General features: G+C 46.8%; 1 protein-coding gene across 1 annotated transcript; it reads left to right on the forward strand.

Moving 5' to 3' along the window:
- Window positions 1–286: 286 nt before the first annotated feature.
- On the forward strand, window positions 287–21,008 carry GALNT13 (polypeptide N-acetylgalactosaminyltransferase 13; the record flags this gene model as incomplete). The annotated part of the gene is made up of 5 exons (XM_010153995.1): window positions 287–453; window positions 1,743–1,950; window positions 3,323–3,493; window positions 11,337–11,454; window positions 20,828–21,008. Coding segments are annotated over 5 exons (845 nt in total), but the record flags the coding sequence as incomplete, so codon positions are not given.
- Window positions 21,009–24,185: the final 3,177 nt, after the last annotated feature.

Genomic DNA, 24,185 nt, shown 5'->3' on the forward strand with positions numbered 1-24,185 from the left:
GGGCACATAGAACGTTCTAGAAAATAGTAGCTTTTTTCTTCCCAGCAAGGATAGGGAGGTCTCGGACAGCTCTGTACTTAGCAAGACAGCACAGTTTGACATTCCCTCTGCCTTTGGGCTTCTGGCTTGGGAGCTTGACAAGCTCAGTAACCGGTTTGAAACGTATCCAGCTCAACAGGCTTGAAGCCCCTTTTCCAGGCTGTCCTGTCGGTAGAGCTCTTTAAGATTTTCTGAAAGATTAACCCCTCTTTCCTTCTGTGTTTTTTCTGGTTTATTTTTTTGGCAGGTGCAAGACAAAAGTCTACCCCGACGAACTGCCCAACACGAGTGTCGTCATTGTGTTTCACAACGAAGCCTGGAGTACTCTGCTCCGCACCGTGTACAGCGTTATCAATCGCTCGCCGCACCGCCTGCTTTCCGAAATCATCCTGGTGGACGATGCCAGCGAGAGAGGTAGGTCTGGGGAGAGAGGAGTCCTGTTCCGCCTGGTTTGGTGCCGCGTGTTTGAGCATCTGGCAGAAAGGGTTGTGCAGCGTGGCTCCCTTCTGGTGCTGAACCAGACCCGCGCCTCTCGCTGAGCGTCTCCGACGGCCGCAGGCAGAGTCTGGCAGGTATGGACAGAGCTGGAGTGCACTCACAGGGAGTATTGGAGCCAAGGGTTGGTTGTTGGCTCGGAAGTTGTGTGTAGGGTGCTCTATCCAGGATTTCATCAGTGCTTTATTGCCCCATGGTTTATCATTTCGTATTACTGCAAGAGTCCTTTTCCACATCCCCCTGTCTCTCTCTTGCTGTCTCTCACCCCCCCTCCCTCTTCTGCGTTTCAGCTTTTCCTGAATATCCAGACTGAGCCAATTTCCTTGTTTCTCCTATTTGTGGTTCATTTCTTTAGGTCTTGGCTTTTTTTTTCTTCCCTTCCTTTCTAAATCCAGGGTTTAGAAAGAAAACTGCCTGCATGTAAAACTGATATTACATGTAAAAGGAATCAGACTGTGTTCTGTAAATGGAATTCATGGAATTATAACTTTTCCTGGAGTAGCCAAATGTATCTAACAGCAGATACAACACAGAGCTGCAGCTGTTGAGAGACAGAGGATGCAAGCTAAGCCATCCTTTCTTTCTGCCCCGTGTAGCACTAACTGTAATTGCTCTCCTGGATTTCCCTGCTTCGGACAACGAGAAGGTTTAGAGTTTCCCTGTGCTGGAAGGTGGAGGAAGACTTTAGCCCAAGTAGCTACGATTTTTCCTTGGGGAAAGGAAACTTTAGCAAAGTTTTGGATTCCTAAAGGGCTAACATGGTGAAATTCATTAAAAACAGCCATATTTGTATGTGACCACAGGCAAACCAGCAGAAGTGTAATGGCTTTGCAGTCGCTATTGGTGACTGGTTTATTTCGAGGAAGCTGATCCTGGCTCCTTCAAAATTTTTGATCTTTTCCTGCGATGTGCTGGCAGGCGCATGGGTACGTGTGGGCCGTTTGCCCTGGGGCTGTACTGAACACGGTGACGGTGATGGTGTGAACCTCCGTAGCTCGGTGTCCCGCCCTCGGAAGGACTCTGACTCTCTCAGAATGCCTCTCCCGCGTTACAGCAGCGTTCGTGCGTGGCCGTCCCCGGAGGGCTGGGCATGATGCAGAGGTGCTGCTGCAGTTGTATTTGGAGTCATCGTTAGTTGCTGAACCAGGTAAAAATAACGCTTTTCTTCTGGTTTTGGTATTGGTTTTTTTTCTTATGATCTGTGGCAGAGTTTTTGAAGGCCTCATTAGAGAATTACGTGAAAAACCTGGAAGTCTCCGTAAAAATCATTCGGATGGAGCAGAGGTCGGGACTGATCCGCGCGCGGCTCCGAGGAGCAGCAGCCTCTAAAGGGCAGGTGATAACGTTCCTGGACGCGCACTGTGAGTGCACCCTGGGCTGGCTCGAGCCGCTGCTGGCCAGGATAAAGGAGGACAGGTAAGGGTGGCTCTCCTGCTGCCGGGGGCAGCGCCTGTCTCGTGCTTCCGAGGCGTTCCTTGGATTTGCTGTGCTGCTAAAAAGTTGAAATGAAAATGGTTGATCTGAAAATGAAGATTTTTAAAATTTATCATGAAGAAAGGGCATTCTCTAATATTTGTAACAAAATCTAATTCCTAAATAAATATATAATAAGCTTTTGGTTCTTACAGCAGGATTTTGGTTGTTGACAGTAATCACAGAATCATAGATTTATGTAATCACAGGATCACTTAGGCTGGAAAACACCTTAAAGCCCATCGAGTCCAACTGTCAGCTCAGCACTGCCAAGGCCACCACTGACCCCTGTCCCTGAGCGCCTCGTCCACACGGCTCTGAAACCCCTCCTGGGATGGGGACTCCCCCCTCCCTGGGCAGCCCCTTCCAACCCCTGACAGCCCTTTCCGGGAAGGCATTTTTCCCTGATATCCAATCTTAATAATGTCAGTAATGGTAGCAACTTCTGCCATTTACTTTCTTAAGGTCTAGGTGTCCCCCACCCTGGTGACCAACTTTCTTCTAACAGGCATGACTTTTTCTTCATGTGACCTCCAATAATGTGTGAAATTCAGTCTTTTTTTTTTTTTTAGTATCTTTTCACCCCCACTTTCTTTTTTATTTTTCCAGTAGATGATGCAATTTTCCTCTTTTTTTCGTGCATAATTGCATAAAAGCCCCGCACATGAGACTTGAAACCCACGTTGTCCTCTCTGGCAGTGCTGCAGCAGCCACAGCCCTTCTCTGCTCGGTGGAGGAGCAGCCACACAGGGGTGGGCAGCACCAGCTGCCGAGGTGCACGTGGGAGATGGGATTTGTTCTCCTTTACAGAACGCATTGCACGTGTTCCCCGAGGCATGCGTGTACACGTGTTAAAACCAGCACTGCTCGAGCAAAAATACCCTCTGTTGTGTTTGTCCCCACACTGCCAGCCTTAGCGAGGTGTACAGGAGAGCGGTGTGTCAGGATGTAAGGATGTAGGAAAGATGTAAGGATGTAAGAGGATGTAAGGAAGAACGAGGAGAATTTATCACTACGGTGTGGTCTGTGCTGCCGGGGTGGAGCGTGTGGCAGTCTCTCCCGCTCTGGGAAGAGGATTTGGCAGAGGAGTGGGAGCCCTGGGCAGCGTTGGGTGCTGGCAGCTTCCAGCTCTTGGGACCGTAGTGTGTCCAAAAAGTCGTGGAGAGCAGAAAAGGGGAATGATGCATGGCCTCGTTTCTGGAAGAGCAGCCCTGCCCAGAGTGGTGGTAAAGGGGGTTTTATGCAAAGAAGCCTGCAAGTAAAGCAATGGGATATTCAGCATGCTAACGTGAAAAAATCATCTGTTTTCTTACAGGAAAACTGTTGTCTGCCCGATCATTGATGTGATCAGTGATGACACGTTTGAGTACATGGCTGGATCAGACATGACTTACGGAGGGTTTAACTGGAAGCTGAACTTCCGCTGGTACCCCGTTCCCCAGAGAGAGATGGACAGGAGGAAAGGAGACAGGACCTTGCCTGTAAGGTAAGGAGAATCAAGACTCTACTCTCTACTTGTTGATGTAGAAAATAACCTGAATACCTAAGATTTTGCTGCAGTGTCAGAGAACACATGTCAGATAGTCGTGGTGTAGTTCAGGGTACTGAGCTATAGATAGCTCAGGGTAGAGAAGACCAAGACCTGACCTATCCTTAGTGCTGCAGTGTAGTTATCAGAGCTGAGAAGACTCATGTATACTTTCTTTTCGACATTCAGAATGCAAAATATACACCTGTTTTTTAAGTTCCCTCTGTGCTTGTTTTCTGCAAACAACCTGTTGACCTTGTGTTTACAGATGTTACTGTTTTTTCATAATCTAGACAAATGCTGGAACATATTTCTGAAAGACACATTTTTGAACCTTGCACCCATTCAGTTATAACGATTTGCACTTACAATGCATGCTCTTATTGCCCAGAAAATTGATGCCCATGCAAACTCAGTCCAAAGTGATTCAAGAGTGTCCTGAACTCCTGTGATCACTCCTGACCTCTTTCTGTTTAATTGCTCAAACAGCCTGTAACAAAGCCTCTAGAAAAATTTTAAATGAAGCTGAAACAGAACAAATTGGAAAAATTACTTGCAATGGGTTATTTGCTCAGCTCTGATAGCTTCTGTGGTCTTCATGAAAAGCTTAAAAACTGCAAAACTAAAAAAGCTTTCTCAAGTGGATGTAATGGTTCCAAACCTGAGACATGATGAAGTGGACAGAATTCCAGTCCTGCATTCCCCCGATTGTGCGCAACAGGCAGATAAAGGGAGAGCCAACTCAGGGGGCAGCACTCACAGCACAGAAACACTCCCACGTGAGGCAGGCGATGGGAAAGAAAAGCCTTTCACAATTCCTTAGCCTGGGAAATGGCCAAAACCTGTCACTGCTTGTCCTTCAAAGCCGGGAGTCAGGGGAAGGGCTGGATTTTTTGTGGATGTTGTTCTCAGGAAGAGCAAGCAGGGCCCCCAGGGCAGGAGCGGAGGGGAATGATGCTGTTCCCGAGGCAATAAAACTGTTCTTCTCATGATGTCAAGTATCATCACTCAGCTGTGAAGTCTTCCAGCAGCTATTTCATTAAAGCCGAGGTGTGCGTGAAGGTTGGCAGGGCTAATTATCCTAACGAGCTGCGCAGCCTCGCGCCGTGTCACTCGCCGTGCTCTGTTTATCCTGGCTCTCCGGGCTGAATCCCTTTGCAGGCACCATGAGTTTTCAAAGAAATGCAAATCCCAGTTCTTATTTCCTTATCTCGAAGTGGAGTGGTACTTAAAGTTAATCCAGAATCAGGCATGTAATTGACTCTGAAAATTATGAAAACAAAAAAAAAAGAGGCTTTTTTTTTTCCTTTTTTCCCCCTCCAGCTTTTAGCTGCGATTGCCTGGGCTTTTTGGGATTGTCCTGGTACGATGGGTGGTAGCAAGCAGAGCTTGGGTGGGTGGTAGTGAACAGAGCTTGGGTGAAGGAGTTGGGGGTGTATAAGTGCCACGCGTCCCATGATTGTCACTTACCCAAATGCTTCAGAGTGAAGAGGTGGCTCCGAGGGTGTGGAATTGTGCTGGCTGAAGACCAAAGTGTCGGCTTTTGGACATACACATGCCCTTTCCAACCACATTGTGGGGGCATTTCCGTCCCTTTGGTGTCAGAAGAAGGGGCTCCCTGTTTCATTTTCCCTTTTACCTGTTGGGAGGGGAACCAGCAAAGCAAGGGAGCCATGGAGCTGCCATCTATAACGGCTTTCCTAGAGGAAACCACATTTAGGAAGGCGTCAGCTGCTTTTCAGCACGAGCTGGTGTTTCCAAGCGCTCATCAGATGCAGTCCGAGAGACTGTGGCGGTACCTGGGCAGTCAGAAACACAGCCACAGGTTCTGCATCCAGAGGGAAAAAGTGTACTGCTTCGGTTTAAGTTAAGAATGCTTTCGGCAGCTGCTGCCACCTGAATATTGAAAAGACCGGGGGGATAAAAATTAACAAAAGCCTAACCCATACTAAAAATCTAGCAACAAATTGGCGAGTTCATTTTCTTTATGTTCCATGGTGCTTTCGACATTCTGTGCCATTATTTCAGTCTCATGTAGGTTGAATAGGTCCTCATTTATATTTTTTTTTTCTTTGCAATCAATGGAATAAGTATAGACTGTATAAACATCATGGGCTTACGTGTTTGCATGGGTGCATAATATAACTGCTGCACTCAAATTCTGCTTTTTGTTATGTTAAAAATCCATGGAATGGACAAAAGCTTTCCTTGAAATATTTATCTTCCATAGCAGCACTGATAAATCCCTACCGTTGCTTTTAGGAGTTAAAATCGTAACGCATACATTTTAAAACTACGAATGAGTTTACATGCAATCTGTCATTTCTGTATGATTTGTATTACTGGGTGTGTGTTTGTGTGGAAGAGATGAGGATAGCTGCTGCTGAGAGCTCACCGGTCAGTGGGGAGGGAGTTCAGCCATCACATCCACTGTGACCATTAGCCCCAGAGAAGTGAAGGGCGAAGGTGCTGAGCTCTCAGCGGAGGCTGCCTGATGCTCTCCAGCTCAGAGGTCTGAAATGCCCTTTGCTTGCCTGCCCAGGGAGCTAGAGGGACTGCTACATTCCTGAATTAGGTATTTGACTCAACCGAAATATCTGCCTTTGCTGGAATCTCTAGATTTAGTGGGAAAAGGTTAATGAATTCAGTGACTGGTATTAAACCCCCACAGATAATTGCCATGCAGTGCGGCTGTAGAAGAGCTTTCTTGCTGACATCCAGGAGAAAAGGCAGGTTGGTTGTCCTGCTTTTAGCAAACCGAACAGTGGGGGTGCCTAGGTGCCTCTCACTCTAATGAGTGATGCCTCGGACAGGACAGGCCCTGATCCCAGATCCGTATGTTTACGCTATTCCTGCTCCTCACCCACTAGTCCCGTCTGCCCCTTAATTCCCTTCTTCTGGCTCTTAAACCCCGGTGCGATGTCCCTTCTCTTGTTCTCATTCTCTTTTTCCCTTACCTAGCGTGCTCTCAGGTCAGCAAACACCACGATAGCGTGGCCTTCCCCAGGATAGTCTGGCATGGGAACCCCTCCCCAGAGGATCACAGCTTTTCCAAAGGTAGCGAAAGCCTTTCCAGTTGGCAGGCACTCCCAGTTTGAAGGCGGCAGATGAAGGTGGGCAGCGCTAACACCGGGGACTTGTCCTCCTGCTGCCTCTCCCCGATCCCTTCCCGGTACTCCCCATCCCACGGGAGGAGGGGATGGAAGTCGGTGGTCATCAGACACTGGGATTTCTTGGGATTTTTTTCCAGTGTACCTACAGTATTTTTACACGTGCAGAAGTGACACCGGGGAGCTTTCAGGTGAGGCGGTGTCCATGTTTGGGCTGAAACTGCAAAGTGAAAACAGGAAGGGGCTGTTTAAAGAAATCCCTGAGGAAAAGGATGTTCCTGGAGGCATAGTTGTTCACGGCACCTATTTCTCTCCATGAGGTTCATTAGGATCAGTCGGAATGTATTTTTTCTGGGTCTATTTGCAGAAGTCCTGCATGAGCTGTGGGTGTTGCTTTAGGGGTACGTTTCTTATCCGAAGGTACAGAACCCCCCGCGGGCCCGTGCCTATGGGTACGTTTGTATTTTCTTTTGTTTGAATAGCAAAGGCTATTTATTCATTGCTGTTCTGCCCCTCAGGATTTTACCTTGTTCCTGTATAAATGCTGTAACTTTCACCGTCACCGGAGTAACCTCCGGCTTTGCACACTTTGTAAACCATTAGACCCTGTCAAAATGTGTTATTTTAAGCGCAGAGCCCCCTTCTCTTCCCAGAGGACTCTCTGGGAGCAAAACCTGGATGGTTTGCCCTGTGCGGAGGTGGAGCTTGGAACTGAAGCTTCCTGCGGGCGATCTGGTGGGTGTGGGTACATCTGGGAATCAGGAAAGCGGAGAGCTCTAGGCAGTGCAGCTCCTTCTCAGGCTTGATCCAGTGGTAGATGCTCATGGGTAGTGCCAGCTGAAGCCTGGGCTCTTGCTACACCTTTCAGTCTTCTGTTTCCGCTGAAAAATCCTTGCACGCTGTTTGTGCTTTGCAGAACATCCTTTGTCTTACAGCGAACTCATTTCTCCTTCTGTGATTTTGCTTGCGGCAGTAGAATTGCCTGCACTCAGATCGGTTTACAAACATCGTGTCTTCTTGCATCTACAGTATTAAAAACATGAAGTGTTTCTGTGCTTGCAGTCTCTGCACAGCACATTTCTATGGATATTTCCATACTTTTTTAAGCTGAAGACACTCCAGGCTAATATTATAAACACAAAAAAATACATTTTGTTCCAGAAAATCGTTTCTTGAGTGTAAATTAGTTATTGAGAGGAAAAATACAAGATCAAATATGAAGAGCTTACTGCATTTATCATCTTCTTATTATGGCTGATTAAACTTTGAGGTGGCTACAGTCAATACTGCCTAGATGAAGTAAAGCAGTATTTGAAACTGGTGTGAAACCCTTATTCCAGGCGACATAAATAGCAGTCTTGTTCCTTAGGGATGCTGTCCTTGTGACGGTTGGACCCCTTTGGGTGGATGCGCAGGTCGGGGAGGTTGGAGGACACAGGGTGAGGTGACATTATGTGGTTCTGGAGACCGTGCCAGCTCCTCCTCACTTGCCTTCAGCCCAGCTTGCCGTGCCACTGGGGTCAGGGATCATTGGGATACGGCAAACCCAGGCTCATGGAGATACTTTACGCTCTGCAGTTTCTCTTATGGGAAGGTACAGGAATGGGAATCCTGCTTGCTGCTAATAATTGCAGACATGAGAAGCAGACGTTATCTCCAAAATAAAATTAAAAGTGGGTTTGAATGATGATTAGAGTTAATCATAACACATTACTGTAGTTGTTAGCATGACTCCAAGTAGGCAAAATACAGCTAATAGGTGCAAAGCTGAGATAAAAACCTGTAGGAACCCTTATGGTTTCTAATATTACTGTTTCAGCTGGTTTTACAGCAAAAGCTCCACAGATCCGTTTGTGTAACGTTAAATGTACGTAACGGGGGATAGTCCTGCCTGCTGCGCTGCAGTTATTTGAGAATCCGTGGCGCACGTTGTGCACAGTTACTTACATTTTTGCAGCATGAAGCTCAGCACTTCCAATTTCAATTAGCGAGTTCCTAGGAAAAGGCTGTTTGTTCCTCATGAGCGGTTGCTGATGACGTTTCAGAAGAATCCAGATCTGTGGGTGCAGTTCAGTGGCATCATTCAGAAGTTGCTTAAGACTGAGTCTTTGCAAGAATAGGAAGTTCCCTACCATTCAGTCTAAGACTCTCTTCCTCCTGGGAAGGAGAGGAGGAGGAGGAAGGAGACAGAGGATGAGGGTTTCTGTTGCAGGCAGAGAAATGGGGGTGGTGTTTTTTGGCTGAAACCAGTGGCGCTCAGGTTAGTGAGATGGGAGGTCAGTGCAGGGGTGTGCTGAGGTTTGTTCGTGTGGTGCTGGGCAGAGGCTCATGGATGTGTTTGTGACTTGCTGAGAGTCCCGTGGGAACTTGGCCAGTTGTCAGGTAGGTGAATAAACCAACGACTGAGCACTTTTCATATCGGTGTAAGTAGTTTTGCATAGACCCGCAGAGTTTCTAGGTACCCAGTAAGAGAAATTTCTTTTATATCTAATATTTTTGCATTGGTAATCATCTGGCACAAAACCAGTTCAATTAAGAAAGATTTCTTTTGTTCTCCCTGTGCTAGATGGTGTTTAACCCTCGTGACAGCAGTCGGGGAGGGTCACACCACCCGGCGTCCCCATCTGCTCTGCCTGCACGCAGGGTACCTCCGGTAGCTCAGGGATCAGCTTTACCTTTGTGTAAAGCGGCTTTGAAACCTGGGAAGGTTTAGCCCTGTCCAAATGACAGACAGTTAATTAACTGAGCTTTTGGCACTGAGAGCACAGTGAGAAAAATAGAAACGAAGTGTAGGTAAACTCGGGGTCCGGTATTACTTCGTTGCTAAACCCTGTGAGTTTTTTCGGGGAGTAATGATATCCAGCTCGGGCAGAAGAGGGAATAATTGCACAGCAGGCAAATTACCTGGATCTGTGGGGTTTGAGGGTAAGTAAAGGACTTCATACTGCCAGGGCAGTGTCCGATCCCAGCACGGGAAAGGCTGTGTGCAGCACAACACTGTCCCGCAGATCCCGTGTCCATGGGACAGGAAAGGGCTTGTCACCCACGCTAACCCGTAACGTAACGTGGTGATGCCGTGTGCTGTGGCTCGTGTGACACGTAGGACGTAGGAAAGTTCCTAAAGGAAAATCCGAGAAATGCCCCAGCCACGCAGGTTCTGCCATGGGTGGGAGCCCCTGGGAAGCCCCTCTTTCAGCTTTTCCCCTCGATTGCACAGGAACACTTTTGCTGCAGTTGACTTGCTTTTTGGAAGAGTCCTGGGAGCTTCTTTTAAATCAGCGTTGGCTCCGAATGTTGGAGCTCCCACGGAAGCTGAGCTTCACATGGGTGGAAGTGCTGGCGCTGGGAATGCTGCTCTTGAACAGGTTCAGGGGAGAGAGGCTGGTGCCTAACCTGACTGCTGAGTATCCGCTATTCCGAGCAGTCTTCGCAACCAGTTGCTGAATAACTGGGTGAATGAGTTCATTTTTGTGACCAGCCACAGTTACCGGCGTGCTTGTGTGCGGATGTGCGTGTACGTGTTGAGCTAGCGTTAGGGTATGCATTTTCACAACCCGGTCTTGCTCCCTTGGCAGTTGTTGTTGAAGCTGAGGGCAGAACGTGGCTGGTAGTTGACCATCAAGGCTTGATCCGCAGCTACGTTAGCGTGCCTGAGGTCCTCAGCAGCAAAGCCTGTAGGCATGGGGATGCTGAGACCTCAGCAGACTCATTACACCAAAGCCCATCTGTTGCTGCGTGCCTGAGCTTGGCTGATGGGGGGACACTGGGGTGCAGCTCCCGTGGCAATCACAGGCTGGTTTGGGTGGGAAGGGACCTCAAAGCCCCTCCAGTGCCACCCCCTGTCATGAGCGGGGACACCTTCCATAGCCCAGGGTGCTCCAAGCCTCATCCAGCCTGGCCTTGGACACTCCCAGGGATGGGGCATCCACAGCTTCTCTGGGCAGCCTGTCCCAGTGCTCCCACCATCTGCGGGAAGAATGTCTGCAGGGACACGTTTTGGCTTGGGGCAACCCCTGGCGCTGCGCAGTCCAGTCCGCGCGCGTGCCCCCCGCCTGGGTTTGGTGGGTGCAGTAACCCGGGGCTGGGCTCCTGCTGCTGAGGTGAGCATTTTTCCTTTCACGTAGGCTTCACGTGCTGGAAACCATAGAGCAGGTATTTACGGGGAGAGAGGAGATCTTTACACAAAGAGAAGTTGCACTCTGACTGGATTTGCCTGTTGTAAGGATTTATAATCCTGTTAAGAGAGATTATGCCTGGTAATTTTATGCACATTTAGTCTCCCTCTGAGGCAAAGCTGAGGCATTAAACTCTCCTCGCCAAGCATTTCAGATTGGATTCGAACTGCTGTTCTGGATGCAGAAGGCCAAAATTCCATCCACTTTACCATTGCAATGCTCCTGAAAGGATGTGCGGCACTGCAGGGAGCAGTCCTGCCGTGCTCCCGCGGGCAGCGCTCTCGGCTTCCGGGAGCTCTGCCCGGACGGCAGGCGCGGAGGACGCAGGCGAAACCACGTCGTTACTGTTAGCAGTTTGTACTTAAGTTGCTGTGTGTAGAATATGTTTATAGTCAAAATGTCTGAGGTAGTGAAATGTACTGTAGTGTCGCGTAATAAATTCCACAGTGTCTTTCAAAAGGTATTTTTTCTTTTCTTTTTCTTCTTTTTTCTTTTTTTCTGTTTGTTTTCAACTAGGACCCCTACTATGGCTGGTGGCCTATTTTCTATTGACAGAAACTACTTTGAAGAGATAGGAACTTACGATGCAGGAATGGATATCTGGGGTGGCGAGAATCTTGAAATGTCTTTTAGGGTAATTGCCATTTTCCTTCATTTTCTGTCAACACACACAGTTGTGCTGTAACGGTTCCTGCGCTGCGGACAGGGCACTTCTGCTTTAGCTGTCGTGCAAGACACGTGTTAATGTAAATTCTCAAGACATTTGGGAATGCCTCATTATAGTATTTTGGTTCTTTTTTACTGCATGAAACATTTTATTACTGTTTGGAAATTTTTGCACTTTCAAAATAATGTGTATTTTAGCAAAACCTTTATAAAAGAAACGAGGCTTTTGTGCAAATGCTAACTGCTATAAACAAGATATGAATTTGTATCGAATTCAAATACATGTTTTAACAGAGGTTTTTGAAAGTGTGTGTCATCATGAACTTGCAAGTTCTGGCTGGGATCTTAATTCTGCGCTCGCAGAGAAACTGCACATCCTGCAGAACAGTGCCCGTGTTTCTGCCGGGGGTAAGGTACGCTGCCACGACGAGACTAAAAGCTCTTGGAGTGAAATGCATTTAGTCATTGTCTGTTAGGCATACAGGAAAACTGGAAAAATTGAATCTATGATAAGTAGTTTTTAGAAAGGATGTTGAAAATGACTTTGAAGGTATCTGATGGAGCACAGCTTATGCATTTTGAGTAAGTATGCCAAATAAACCCTGGTGTACATATCTGCTACCCGTAGCACATCAGGGGGATATCCCTCTTGCCCTTATTTTTGTTGTCTTTTGCCTTCAGCCAGGGCTGGCAGACTATTTTCTATGGACAGAAACTACTTGGAAGATTTTTGTGAAGCAAGAATTTCTGGAGAAGGTCAACTGAGAATTGGAAAGCGTTTTCAGGCCATTTTCTGTAAGCTGTATTAGTTCACTTCCCAGTAAAACAGAGGGGTAGAATTACTTCTGAGTGTTAGCGCTTGAAATCAGTGGATTTCAACTTCTTTTTTTTTTGGTGTATGGACCCCTAAAATATTCCTTGGATGTATACAGGCACCTATATATGAGCTTATTTTTAACTTAAGTCTGTTAGTTGGCTTGTTTTTCATGTCTGTGGAAGTGATCTCTAGAGCAGAGAGGGGCCAGCACTGCTTTAAAGCATTAAATATGTGCCTCTTACAGACTAAATCTGCATGTTACTACAGCTCTTTTTTCACTGAATGTCTGAGTGTGTGATTTCTGTAAAGTGAGCCCCTCTGCCATGGGGACAGGCTGGGAGAGGTGGGGGGGTCAGCCTGGAGAAGGGAAGCTCCGGGGAGCCCTCAGAGCCCCTTCCAGTGCCTGGGGGGCTACAAGAAAGCTGAGGGGGGACTTTTTCCAAGGGCAGAGAGTGACAGGACAAGGAGCAATGGGTTTAAACGGAAAGAGGGAGATGGAGATGGGACATCAGGAAGGAATTCTTCCCGCAGAGGGTGGGAGCACTGGGACAGGTTGCCCAGAGAAGCTGTGGATGCCCCATCCCTGGGAGTGTCCAAGGCCAGGCTGGATGAGGCTTCGAGCACCCTGGGCTATGGAAGGTGTCCCTGCCCGTGGCAGGGGGTGGCACTAGATGGTCTTTGATGTCCTTCCCACCCACGCCATTCTGTGGTTCCATGATTGAACCCTGACAGAGGCCACCTCGAAGCTGTTTGTCATTGCTGGTGTTTGTTATCGCTTACAGAAAACCTGTTGCAGGACCCATTTTTGGTCATTACTGTGGGAAGATCCCATTCTCATTAGTGGAGACTCTAAAATACTTCTCTCTCTTTTTGGAAGAACACTGGGTTTTCATCAAAAAACTGTGATCCCTGAAAAACTATCTCTAATACAAAGGGGCGAACAAGGTGGGCTTTTTTGAGTCCATATTGGACAATATATGGGAGTTGATTCTCTGTTGGCTGCTTTTGGCAGTGGCTGTTTTTGTTAACCAAGGCACAAATATTGATCATTTTTCTGTCAGGCCTTGTAAGTGCAACAGAATAAGATAATTTCCAATTCCATGGCCTCTTCCCACTCCCTGGCGTAATAGATTCATTTTGGCAGAAAGCGTTTGATCTTCTGCTGAGAGCAGCGTGTGAGCATGTATTCAGCTTCCAGCGTATGGTAAGGGAATGCCCTAAATAGGATATTCTTGATGCATGCTCCTGCTCGAATAATGCTCATGTATTTTGAAAACCTTCCCTGAGAATTAGTGATTGAGTGGTGGTGTTCTGTCTTCATCCTGTGCTGTTGTGCCCGGGCTCTTGGCAGCTGCGTGGGAAGCTCATTGGGGTTCCTGGCACGGGTCAGCCAGCTCCTGTTTGGGATGATTTGGGGTGTGTGTAGTGCAGGTTGAGCTGATACCTCTGCCCTTGGTACAGTTTCTCTGGTTCTGCTTCCAGGGCACTTCTATAATTTATATAACACATATATAATTACACTTGGAGGGTTTGTTTTTTGTTTATTTTTCCTTCTCCATGTAGTCATTGCCTGAGTCCTGTTTCAAACTGGAACTGAATTCTGTTTGCTGCTTACATGAGTAAGCCAGCGATGGGCTTAACTTACATACGTTTTGTGAGAATGCAGTCGTGAGATCTTAATTTCAGCTTTAAATCCCAAAATCTCTGTCCAATATACATGGAAAGACAAAGACCAGCAGTAGGTGTGCTCTCTGCAGAAAGCCCTGGTGATAAAAGCAGGAGTAACGGCAGAGCTGCTTCCCTATTTTACTCGTTAAGACTGAGGAGAGGAAGCGCATGAATTTTCTGATGAACTCTTTGGGCTTATTTTATGTCTCTGAAAGATTTTTCCCACTTCAAGAAACATTACCAGCCTGGCAAGCATGCATCAGCCTAGTGAGAGGGCATGGAGTCAAGAACAGAAATAAATTGATGCGCTTCCAGCGCCGGGAGCTTGTGCCGGGGAAATGCCAGGCAGCCACGCGATGTTATTTCTTGGTGTTTAGAGCCTTTGTCTGTAAGGAAAACTGACCAAGTAGTCAAGCACATCAGGTGTAACTGGATCAATAAAGTACCAAGGCCTCTGCATTTAAAACCCTCTCTGGTGTAAAACATCCGCAGAAAAGTGGTAGCGAAGAGTGCTAAGGGGCTGGGGAGGTTCCTCCCGCAGCCGCGTTATGAACCTGCAGTTATCCAGCAGGTTTCTGGAATATCTCAGTGCAGTCAAGCAAACACTGAGGAGAAATCTTGGTTTGGAAAATTACTGTAGTAGGAGTCAGCCATAAGGATGTTTCCAGGGCTCTTGTTACATCGGATGTTTTCATCATCAAATGGAAAGGGATTAGTTTTGGTGTTGGTCCAATATTCAGAAGACAAACCCCAAAACCCCTGTTTTGTTAATCCCTGCATCCTCAAAAGGATGTTACAAAGTGCCTTTGCCTTTGAGGGATTCTCCTCCTCTGGAACAGGTTGCCCAGAGAAGCTGTGGATGCCCCATCCCTGGGAGTGTCCAAGGCCAGGCTGGATGAGGCTTGGAGCACCCTGGGCTATGGAAGGTGTCCCTGCCCATGGCAGGGGGTGGGACTGGTGGGGCTTTAAGGTCCCTGCACACCCAAACTATTCAGTGATTCTATGATTTCTTGGTAAATCAGTATTTCATCTTTTAGCTGTGCTGCTGCTCGTTGCTGAACAGCCTTTAATGGTGCCTTTTGGCGGACGTCTTTCAGTAATAGCAGTTGGGAGAAAAAGAATGCTGGCAGGAATCTCTTACAGCTTTAGGAGCCTACTGTAGTAAACGAAAACCTAATTTTTTTTCTTAAACATTTACCGTAATTTTATTTATAGAATTGCTTAAACATTTTTAATTTTCTGTGGAATTCTGTTTGTTTTCCCAGTCAGAATGCTCTGAAAACTTGATAGTCAGAAAGGAGCTCATATAGCTTTGGAAAGGGTATTAGAAATAATCTGCCCAGCAGCAAATACAGATTATTCTTTAGAATAATCCACATGGGCCAAAGCAAGGCTAGAGAAAGAAAATGTGTACTCTGAGGGGAGTAAGTCGCTGGTTGATTTTCGGCTTTCTGGCAGCTCTTGGAAGCATAGAAGAGCATATGCAAATGGTTCCACGTGTATTTCCTCGGTAGTGTGATGTATTGACGCGTTTTTTCTCTGAAATTCCTGGTTTTGCTGTTGCAGGAAGTCTTACGGTCAGTGAATAAGGAGCCAGTGGTGTTTAATTCACTTGTAACCTAGTGCAGCATCCGATCTATAGAAATACTCGCGGCATGGCGCGTGTGAACAGCAACCGCACGGTGCAGGCTCCGCGTCGGGCAGCAAAGGAGCCTGTCGCGGCGCGAGGGAATGGCCATGGGCACGGCACAGCCCCCTCCCCATGTCCCATCCACGGGTGCTGCGGAGGGAGCAGGGACAATGCCCCGAGAGCTGCTGCTTGCAGGTGTAACTGCTGGCGAGGCTGGATGCCACCGAGGAAGCTTCTCCAGAGGGGCGCGTTAATTCCGATCAACGACAGGTTTTCAGCCCGACTATGGGCGATGTGTCAACTTTCAGCTGCTAAGCGATAGGTGTAAGAGGGAGTTTAACCGTGTTTAGGGGAGCCGCTCCAGCAGGATCGCCGACCTGGCTGACTGGCAGACTGGCGACGTAATTACGGGCGCACCAGAGGGGCCGGAAGGGTTGCCTGCCTGCGGGATTATTTTCAGAAGTACGCTGTGACATTGGAATGAATGCTGTGTGTGGGTGAGTGGAATTTGGGGTATATAAATCCCTAATCGCCTGGCAAACAGATTGAAAAAATCTCTCTGTGCTTTTCGATATTCCTTAGCTGCTGGACTAGGCTAACTAATTGTAGGAGCACAGTTTGCTCACAAATTGTATTCAAAATGGGTTTGTGTGCTTACATTTAAAGCACACAACCTTCTTCTCTTTCTTTGGCCTTCATTAGTTCTTCTGTGTGCTAGGATTCTTATGTTTCTATAGGGAAAATACTCAAGATGCACCAGTTTGGTTGATTTCCTTATAGAGATCTTTGATATCAGAGTCGTCAGGCTTTTGTTTTTTAATTAATTATTACTTGTGCATCCCTGCATAGCAACCAACAAGCTTAACTCATTTACAGTAACTGTGCTTAGGTGTTAACTCCCCTGACTGCACTAATCTTCGGGGATGTTTCTTACCATACCTTTGGTGCTGATGCATGAGAGAGGTTTAGTCTAACACCTTCATCAGTCAACACGCACATGTGCCAAAAGAACCCCTTTATGTACAGAAATAGTTTCTAAAATGCAGTAAGCAGAATTATGAACATGTAAAGCATTTGCTTTTGGTATTTATAGCTGTGTAATTCTTGTAATTTTTGTAATTTATGGCTGTGTAGCTGAGATTCTAGTTTTTTACTCTAAACTTTAAAGAGTATTAGATCTTTCTTGGAGATGGTTGTACCTATTTTGTCATAAGAGGCATCGGTGAGGACATTGTACTCCTGAGAATGAGGCAATAACCAGTAGTAAACCTCCCTTCAGAGGGGTTAAGTGCAGAAGCAGCTGTTGCCACATCTGGGCGCTGGGCCACATGCGCCCCAGTGCCCAGCTTGCCCAGACCCCCACCCACGCTACTGTTCCATCCCCATTGGGTGTAGGGGTCCAGGGAAAGCTCTGGCGCCGTGGTTACAGCCTCCTGGCCGGTGATGCTGGTTTCAGCAGTGCCGTCACGACGGAGCGATCGCAGCCATGTCCTGCAGAGGGTCGGGAAGCAAAGGGTGGGATTTGCTTGGAGTGGGCTGCAGAGATTCGCCTGTAAAGGGCACGGTGGCACGTGTGAAATTTTGCTTTTAGATATAAGTAGATAATATATATTCTAGCCACCCAAAAATAAGCATTGGCAGAACTACGGGAGTATTCTTGTTCTAAGATTAGAAGTAATGCCTCGGAGTTCTTTTTATTTGCCTACAAATTATTATTAGCCTTAAATATTTCTGATTGACGTGCGCCGAGATTTGCGGGAGCTGGCAGCGACTCAGTGCTCATGGAAGAGGAAAAACTCCTGACGGTGTGCTGCACAGAGACCAGACAGAGTTTAATGCAAATGTCTTGTGCAATGGTAGAAATGGTTTCTAAATGTGTGTGAAACAAAGGTAGTTCTAAATAATTAACGCCTATGTTTAAAAGGGGATAGATTATGTGGGCATGATTTTTAATTTTTAGTTATAATTCCATGGCATGAAGTGTTTTACCACAAACTTTGAAGGAATTGGGATTTGTAAGCAAAAAAGGAAAAGAGAAAATGGGTTAGTGTCACGTGGGTTTATGAAAAGCTAAATTCCAACGCGCTGGGTTTGACAGCTCGTTTGCCAGAGCAAGGAAACGTGGCAGATCTGCTGGATCCCTTCCCCACCAAAACATTTCACGAAGGGTCTGGAAAGGACCTCCTGAGTCAGGAGCAGATGGAGGTGGAATGAACTGGTGTGTGGGGGACTGAGTGGTGCCGAAGGACGAGGTGCCAGGCTGGGGACAGGTTACTCTTGGAGCTTCTCAACTGTGGAGTTGCAGCTGAGTTCGTTTATTTTCATTAAGTACCTTTTCACAGAAGGTGGGAAACAAATCTGTGGCACGTGCTGTGTTGGAAGATGCAGAGAGGGACCATGGTTGGAAGAATGTCTGATTCTGGGGGATTCATTCAGGTGGAAGGAGAAGGGTTAAACACCGGAGGAGAAGGAAAGGAAGACACCTTCAACCTTAAAAATTATGATGTGACAGTAACTGGTTTATGAATAATTCAGTGTGAAAATTAGAGGGTTTGTGTTGGTTTTTCTAATGCGATGCATCAGTCTTGTACCGAATATTCACAGTCGGGATGTCTTTAGTCCCTTGGGGCTTTTAGTGGCCGTCAGGGCCCTTGTTGCCTGCTGTGGGGTGTGGGAGGTCAGTAAAGTGGAATGTTGCTGAGCCAAGGGCCGCGGTTCCCACCTGCCCTGCCCCAGCAGCAAAGGCTTAGCCCAGCCTTGGCGGAGGTTTGGTGGGCAGAAGTCCCAGTGTGGCCATCTGGGTGGGAGAGTGGCCCTGGTGGTTGTTCTTTTGCTGGGAAAAGATAACCCAGATGACTAAAAGGACTGTAGTAAAGCAATAATTCAGAAAATTGTTGCCATGGTTTAAAAAGAAAGATGACAATTCATTGGAAATACCTGATTCCCAACCTATAGGATCAAGTAAATTGTTTCCCTGGGAGTTTTGCTGGATTAAAAAAGATAACAAATGTTAAAATGAAAAAGACTGCAATAAAATTTAATAGCAGTTTCTGTCCAAAACCTTTGGAGTATTACATGGAGCAGTCACCAGTGCCAGTAAAAACCTGCTGGCAATTGTCGAACTGCCTGGACTGAGGTGTTGTCCACAAATAGCTCTTCAACAGCAAAGGGTGTCTTGTATGTGTGGTGAACAGATCTCTGGAAACCCACAATCCTTAGCTGTTATATGAATTCATCACAGATTCACGGAACGGTTTGGGTGGGAAGGGACCTTAAAACCCCCCCAGTCCCACCCCCTGCCACGGGCAGGGACACCTTCCATAGCCCAGGGTGCTCCAAGCCTCATCCAGCCTGGCCTTGGACACTCCCAGGGATTTTGGAAAGTTGTTATTTTACCAGGGAATATTCAGGAACATTGGTTTGCCTTTTTTAATAATTCTGAGAAGATAAAAGTCCCTTTCTTCTGAAGAGAGGGCAGGTTCTTCTGCATTCCTGTGACAGCTGTAATAGATAGCAGATTGTACCAAGGACAGCCAAAAACGTGCTTTAAAAAATGTACAGGAACACACATTTTAAAAAGTGGCAATGTGGGAGGAATTTCCTGCCGGGGAGAGTGGTCGGAGGAGGAGAGCAGGAGCAGCCTGGGTGGGAATGCAGGTCCTCAGGCAGAGACCGTGGGTTGAAGTGCACCTGAAACCGCCTGTCCCGGCTGGTGAGTTGCTCCCAGGCTGCTTTGTAAACGTCCCAGTGGTGTAGGTTTTAATGTCTGCTGCCTTTTGGGTACGGTCACGTGTTCCTTGGCACCCATCAGCTTGAGGTTTCACCTGAACTGATTAGTTGTCACTGAGCTGCCAAGCACAAGATGTTAAACACCAGACTATTTTGGTGTTGTCGTTGCTTATCCCAACGGAGTACATCACTTAGCATACTGATGAAATTATATAAAAGGATTTAGCCCTAATTAAATACAATCTGCATTAAGTTACTATGGTAACTTATGTTTGTGTCGAGGAGCTCTAATTACCAGGCTGTACCAGCGTTCCCGTTTAAAACACCCGATGGTTCTTCAACTCGGCGTTTTACTACAGTGAGGTAGAGCCGATCTGAGTGCTGCTGCCTGCTGAGGAGGAGACGAAAGCAAAGGGTGGGACGAGCCTAAAATGGGAACTGGGCTGTTGGTGATACCTTTGATGCCAAAACTCTCGGTGAGCCGTAGTGAGGAGCGAGTCCCGAGGAATTGGTGTTGTCTGGGAGAACTTCGTAACCCTGTAAGCATCTGATGGCAACCTCTGTGTGTCCCTCGTGTTCACCTCGCTGCCCACGTCACACCTCCAGGTCTGCAAATGGGCTTCCAGCCTTTTTAGCATCTTCTCTAGCTTTTTTCAGGGCATAGGAAGATGGGAAAGTGCAGAACAGCCGTTAATACACCAACTGATGTTTGTTCTGCCAGACTATACTGCTCTGGCAGAAAAATGTGTTACTTCCTTTAACAACAGGGCCTTAAAGTCCAGGATAATACGATTTTTTATACTCATTCAGTTATATTGAAGGTACTGAGCTGGCTCAGACCATAGATTTTGGCTGCAGTGGTGGAAAGGGACTGTTTGCTTCTAGGAAAAGTTCATCAAAGTCTCTTGTCTATAACATTTTTTTGTGAGTTGGTGGTGGTACTCAGCAGCGTGTGAAGCAGCGACGCACGTGTGGTGTCTGCGTCTCACTTCTGTGGTTCTGTGGTGCTCAGAGTGCCAGTGCTTGCCGCTTTCTGTGGCCACCCGTGATGTTAACCACGATCTGCTGTGCTCAGCATGGTCACGAATGTGATTCCGCTTTGACAAATCTATACATATGTATTTATATATGTATAAAAGCGAAAGTTCTCTGTTTCTTTAAATATTTTGAAATCCTGGGAGGCTCAAACACACAGGTGACTTCCCTACCTTACAGAATCCACGATATCACGGCTCCTTTCTGAGGCCGGGGCTTGTGTGTGTTTATGCTGTCAGGACTCAGGACCAGGTGAACCATTCTCACATCGCATTGCAATCCAAGTCTGTGCCCTGTCCTTGCCCTCAGGAGTTGTGCCCCTGCTGCTGCCCTTCAACTTTTGCTTGAAACTCCCTGTGTCCTGGGGAAATAAATCAGGAGATAGCTGCTCACCTGAGTCCCTCCTGCTATAATCTCGGTGTGGTTTGTACTTGTTTCAGCCAACACGTGTTTTAATTTCAGATTTGGCAGTGCGGCGGCTCCCTTGAGATTGTCACCTGCTCCCACGTTGGCCACGTCTTCCGGAAGGCAACACCTTACACCTTCCCCGGTGGCACGGGACACGTCATCAACAAGAACAACAGGAGGCTGGCGGAGGTCTGGATGGATGAGTTTAAGGACTTCTTCTATATAATATCTCCAGGTAAGAGGTTGTTTTCTGACTGTATTAAGGTCTGTAAAGCTATCTGAAAAAAGGGAAGCTTAAAAGGAAGGTACACACAGGAGAGTATGGACACCTATGCATGTATGTGTACTAAAACTAGAGACAGAACAGCTCAAGTGCTTTCAGAGCTTATAGAAATGTCCTTTCCATGTGTCAAAACCTTCTATGTCCTGTTCCCAAGGTAAAAATATTAGTGAAGGTTCCTCTTCTCCCAAAGATCATAAGGGTTTTGTTTTTCAGAATGTTATCCTCCTAATGTTAGTTTGCAACCAAGTAGGAAAGCTTTTTGACCCATTTTGTCTAAGAAAGCCAAATTCGGCCGGATTATCCTTAGGATCCCTGACGGTCCCTTCAGGAGGCATCAGTGGGAGGGTCAGCAGAGGTGCTCCCTGTGCCTGGAGGGCAGCAGGAGCCCTTTGGAGCACAGCACTCAGTGCCATGAAGTGCCGTCACCACTGCCACGTAGCAGCCCTCGGGAGAAGCTCTCTCTTTCAAGCATACAGCTTTTTCTTCCTTTTTGTTGGGGATTTTCATTTCCCTTTCAGTACGGCATAGCACGTACGTCTTACGTACAATCACATATATTGCACACAATTATATGAGATAAAAACCGATTTCCTGTTTATCTTCCAACAGTTGTCAAGGGTTGTATTTGGGTGAGGATTTGATGAAATAGCCTAACGTGGCTGTATTAAAGCTGGGGATGTTTTTATCTAATGCTAATTCTGGCCTCTGCGTGAGTGAGCTAATGGAGTAGACGCATTAAAAATGGAGTAGGATATGGGAGCTTGTTGGTCTCCCTCTGAACAGGACGTGCGCTGTCCAGCTTGGTGTAGAGCTGCCAACCCGGATGGGCAGAGCCATCACTGCGGCTTTTACAGTCAGGGTGTGTGTACGAAGGGCTGTCGCATTTTAAACTGCCTGGTTTTGGGGCTTTATTTCAGCTTCCTCTTATTGTCTCTTTATGTAAGTTTACCTCATGCAATGGGCTCTTAAATAAATCTTGGTCTTTAGAATAATGTCATAACTACCCTCAAGTCTCTTTACACAGCAAGTCTTCCGTGTTCTTTTGCCATTTAAAATTTACCTGTTCACTTGAAAAATCAGACTTGGAGACAATTCAGTTTTTATCAAAATTAGATTTTTCAAGAAAATGTGGTGGGTTTTTTAGAACAAACACAAGAATCAGAAACTGTAATGAGTGGCCATGATCAGGAAAAAAAGAGCATGTACCTTCAGTGCTGTGTCTCTAGTACCAACAGTTTTGCACCTGGATTCAAAGTAGTCCTTTGGTCAGAGCCAACCCCTTAGAGCAGGCACTTTGGGCTAAGCCTTTTCTTTCTATAAATCAGGACCAGTAGTTTTAGGTAATTTGATTTGGATGAAATAAGTGAAAAAAAAAGGTTAATATACTTTATAATATTTTTCTTTTAAAGATTTGTATATAAAATGGACAGCTATTCTGTGTGGGTTGTTTTACTTCAAGCAATTTTACTGATACCTCAAAATTGTACACTTAATAAAAACTAAATTGCTTCAGTTCAAAAGCCAGAATATACAATATCTCATGTATGAAAGCCAGTTATTTTTTTATAGTATTTATAAGTTGTTATTACCTAAAATGTCTGTGGTAGAGAGTAGCCATAGACCGTGTAAGCCATTATTGCTGTTTTATTTTGTGCTCTGGGGTAATCTTCCCATTCTTCCCTCTTTAAACTTCCTTCCAATTTACCTTCCATAGCAACAGAATCAGTTTAAATTTTCACTGTCACCAAGAAGTGAACCCCAGACCATGTTATTGTCCGCATGAGTTTGGCGTTTCACCTCCGGCACAGTTGACCGTTGTTATACCTCAGCTCATTCCGGCTGTCGGCCTCCTTGTTTCCACAAGCTGTTTTGGTGCTTTGATTGCTTTGATTTTTCCAGGGATTCAGGACATCTCAGGCAATCATCAGGTGCCAACATGCATTCACAAGCTGTGAGGTTGGACAGCTTGGATTATCACACGTGTCCTGTGGCTGTCATAGTCTGGGGTCGTAAGATATTCTGAGTCTGTCCTGGAAAACCCCATCAAGCCCAAAAGTTTAAAGCACTATCAAAAAAAGTCTATGAAGATCTTAAGTGCCCTGTTAATGGTGTAAAAAAAAGATATTTATATACTTACACCGTGTATATATATACTAAGTATAGATGTATGTAAATGTGTGTATAACCAAAAGTTGCAAGCATGAAACGGATTGTAAAGTCAACAGATTGGTGATCCCTGTCAGTCAGAGGTTTGAATTGGCACCGTGTGCTTTTGGGAAGTGTTTGTAGGGCTCTGCCTCCCCCTTGGAGGAAGGGACATTGCATTGTAGAAGGGAGGTGCAGGCAGATCTCCTCTGTCGTCTTGAAATACCTTCTCAGGTGCCTCCTCTTGTGGCACTCTGGCAACAGGGTTCGGAGTGGAACATCTAAGGAGGAACGTCTGGGCTCCTCAAGAAAAATTAAGTCTGTTCTGTCCAGGGAACAGCCCATGAGGAGCCTTGGTCCCATAGGAGGGATGGAGCTGTGGAAGGAGACTAAATGTTCCTGACTTCAGGAAGAGTAACAAGAGCCAAACCAGCTCACGAGGTGAACCACCACCCCTCTCCAGCCTGTGTTTCATTCGGGTGGCAGGGGGACTCCTGGAGAAGCCATGAGTATCCTCTGATCCTGTTTGTCCTCTGCTGTCTGTGTTTCTTCTGAGTCACTGCGAGGATGAAACTTCTTGCCTGGAGACGGGAAGGCTCCGGGGAGAGCTTATAGTGCCTTCCACTGCCTGGGGGGCTACAAGAAAACTGGGAGGGACTTTTGCCAAGGGCAGGGAGTGACAGGACAAGGGGTAACGGGTTTAAACGGAAAGAGGGAGGTAGAGATGGGACATCAGGAAGGAATTCTTCCCGCGGAGGGTGGGGAGTACTGGGACAGGTTGCCCAGAGAAGCTGTGGATGCCCCATCCCTGGGAGTGTCCAAGGCCAGGCTGGATGAGGCTTGGAGCACCCTGGGCTATGGAAGGTGTCCCTGCCCATGGCAGGAGGGGGAACTGGGAGGGCTTTAAGGTCCCTTCCCACCCATACCTCATGGAAAGGCACTGTGGATTTCACTTGGAGAGGGTAAACATACTGTAAGTGAAAA

The sequence above is a fragment of the Eurypyga helias genome, unplaced genomic scaffold (assembly GCF_000690775.1).
Source record: "Eurypyga helias isolate BGI_N326 unplaced genomic scaffold, ASM69077v1 scaffold17016, whole genome shotgun sequence".
Classification (NCBI taxonomy): domain Eukaryota; kingdom Metazoa; phylum Chordata; class Aves; order Eurypygiformes; family Eurypygidae; genus Eurypyga; species Eurypyga helias.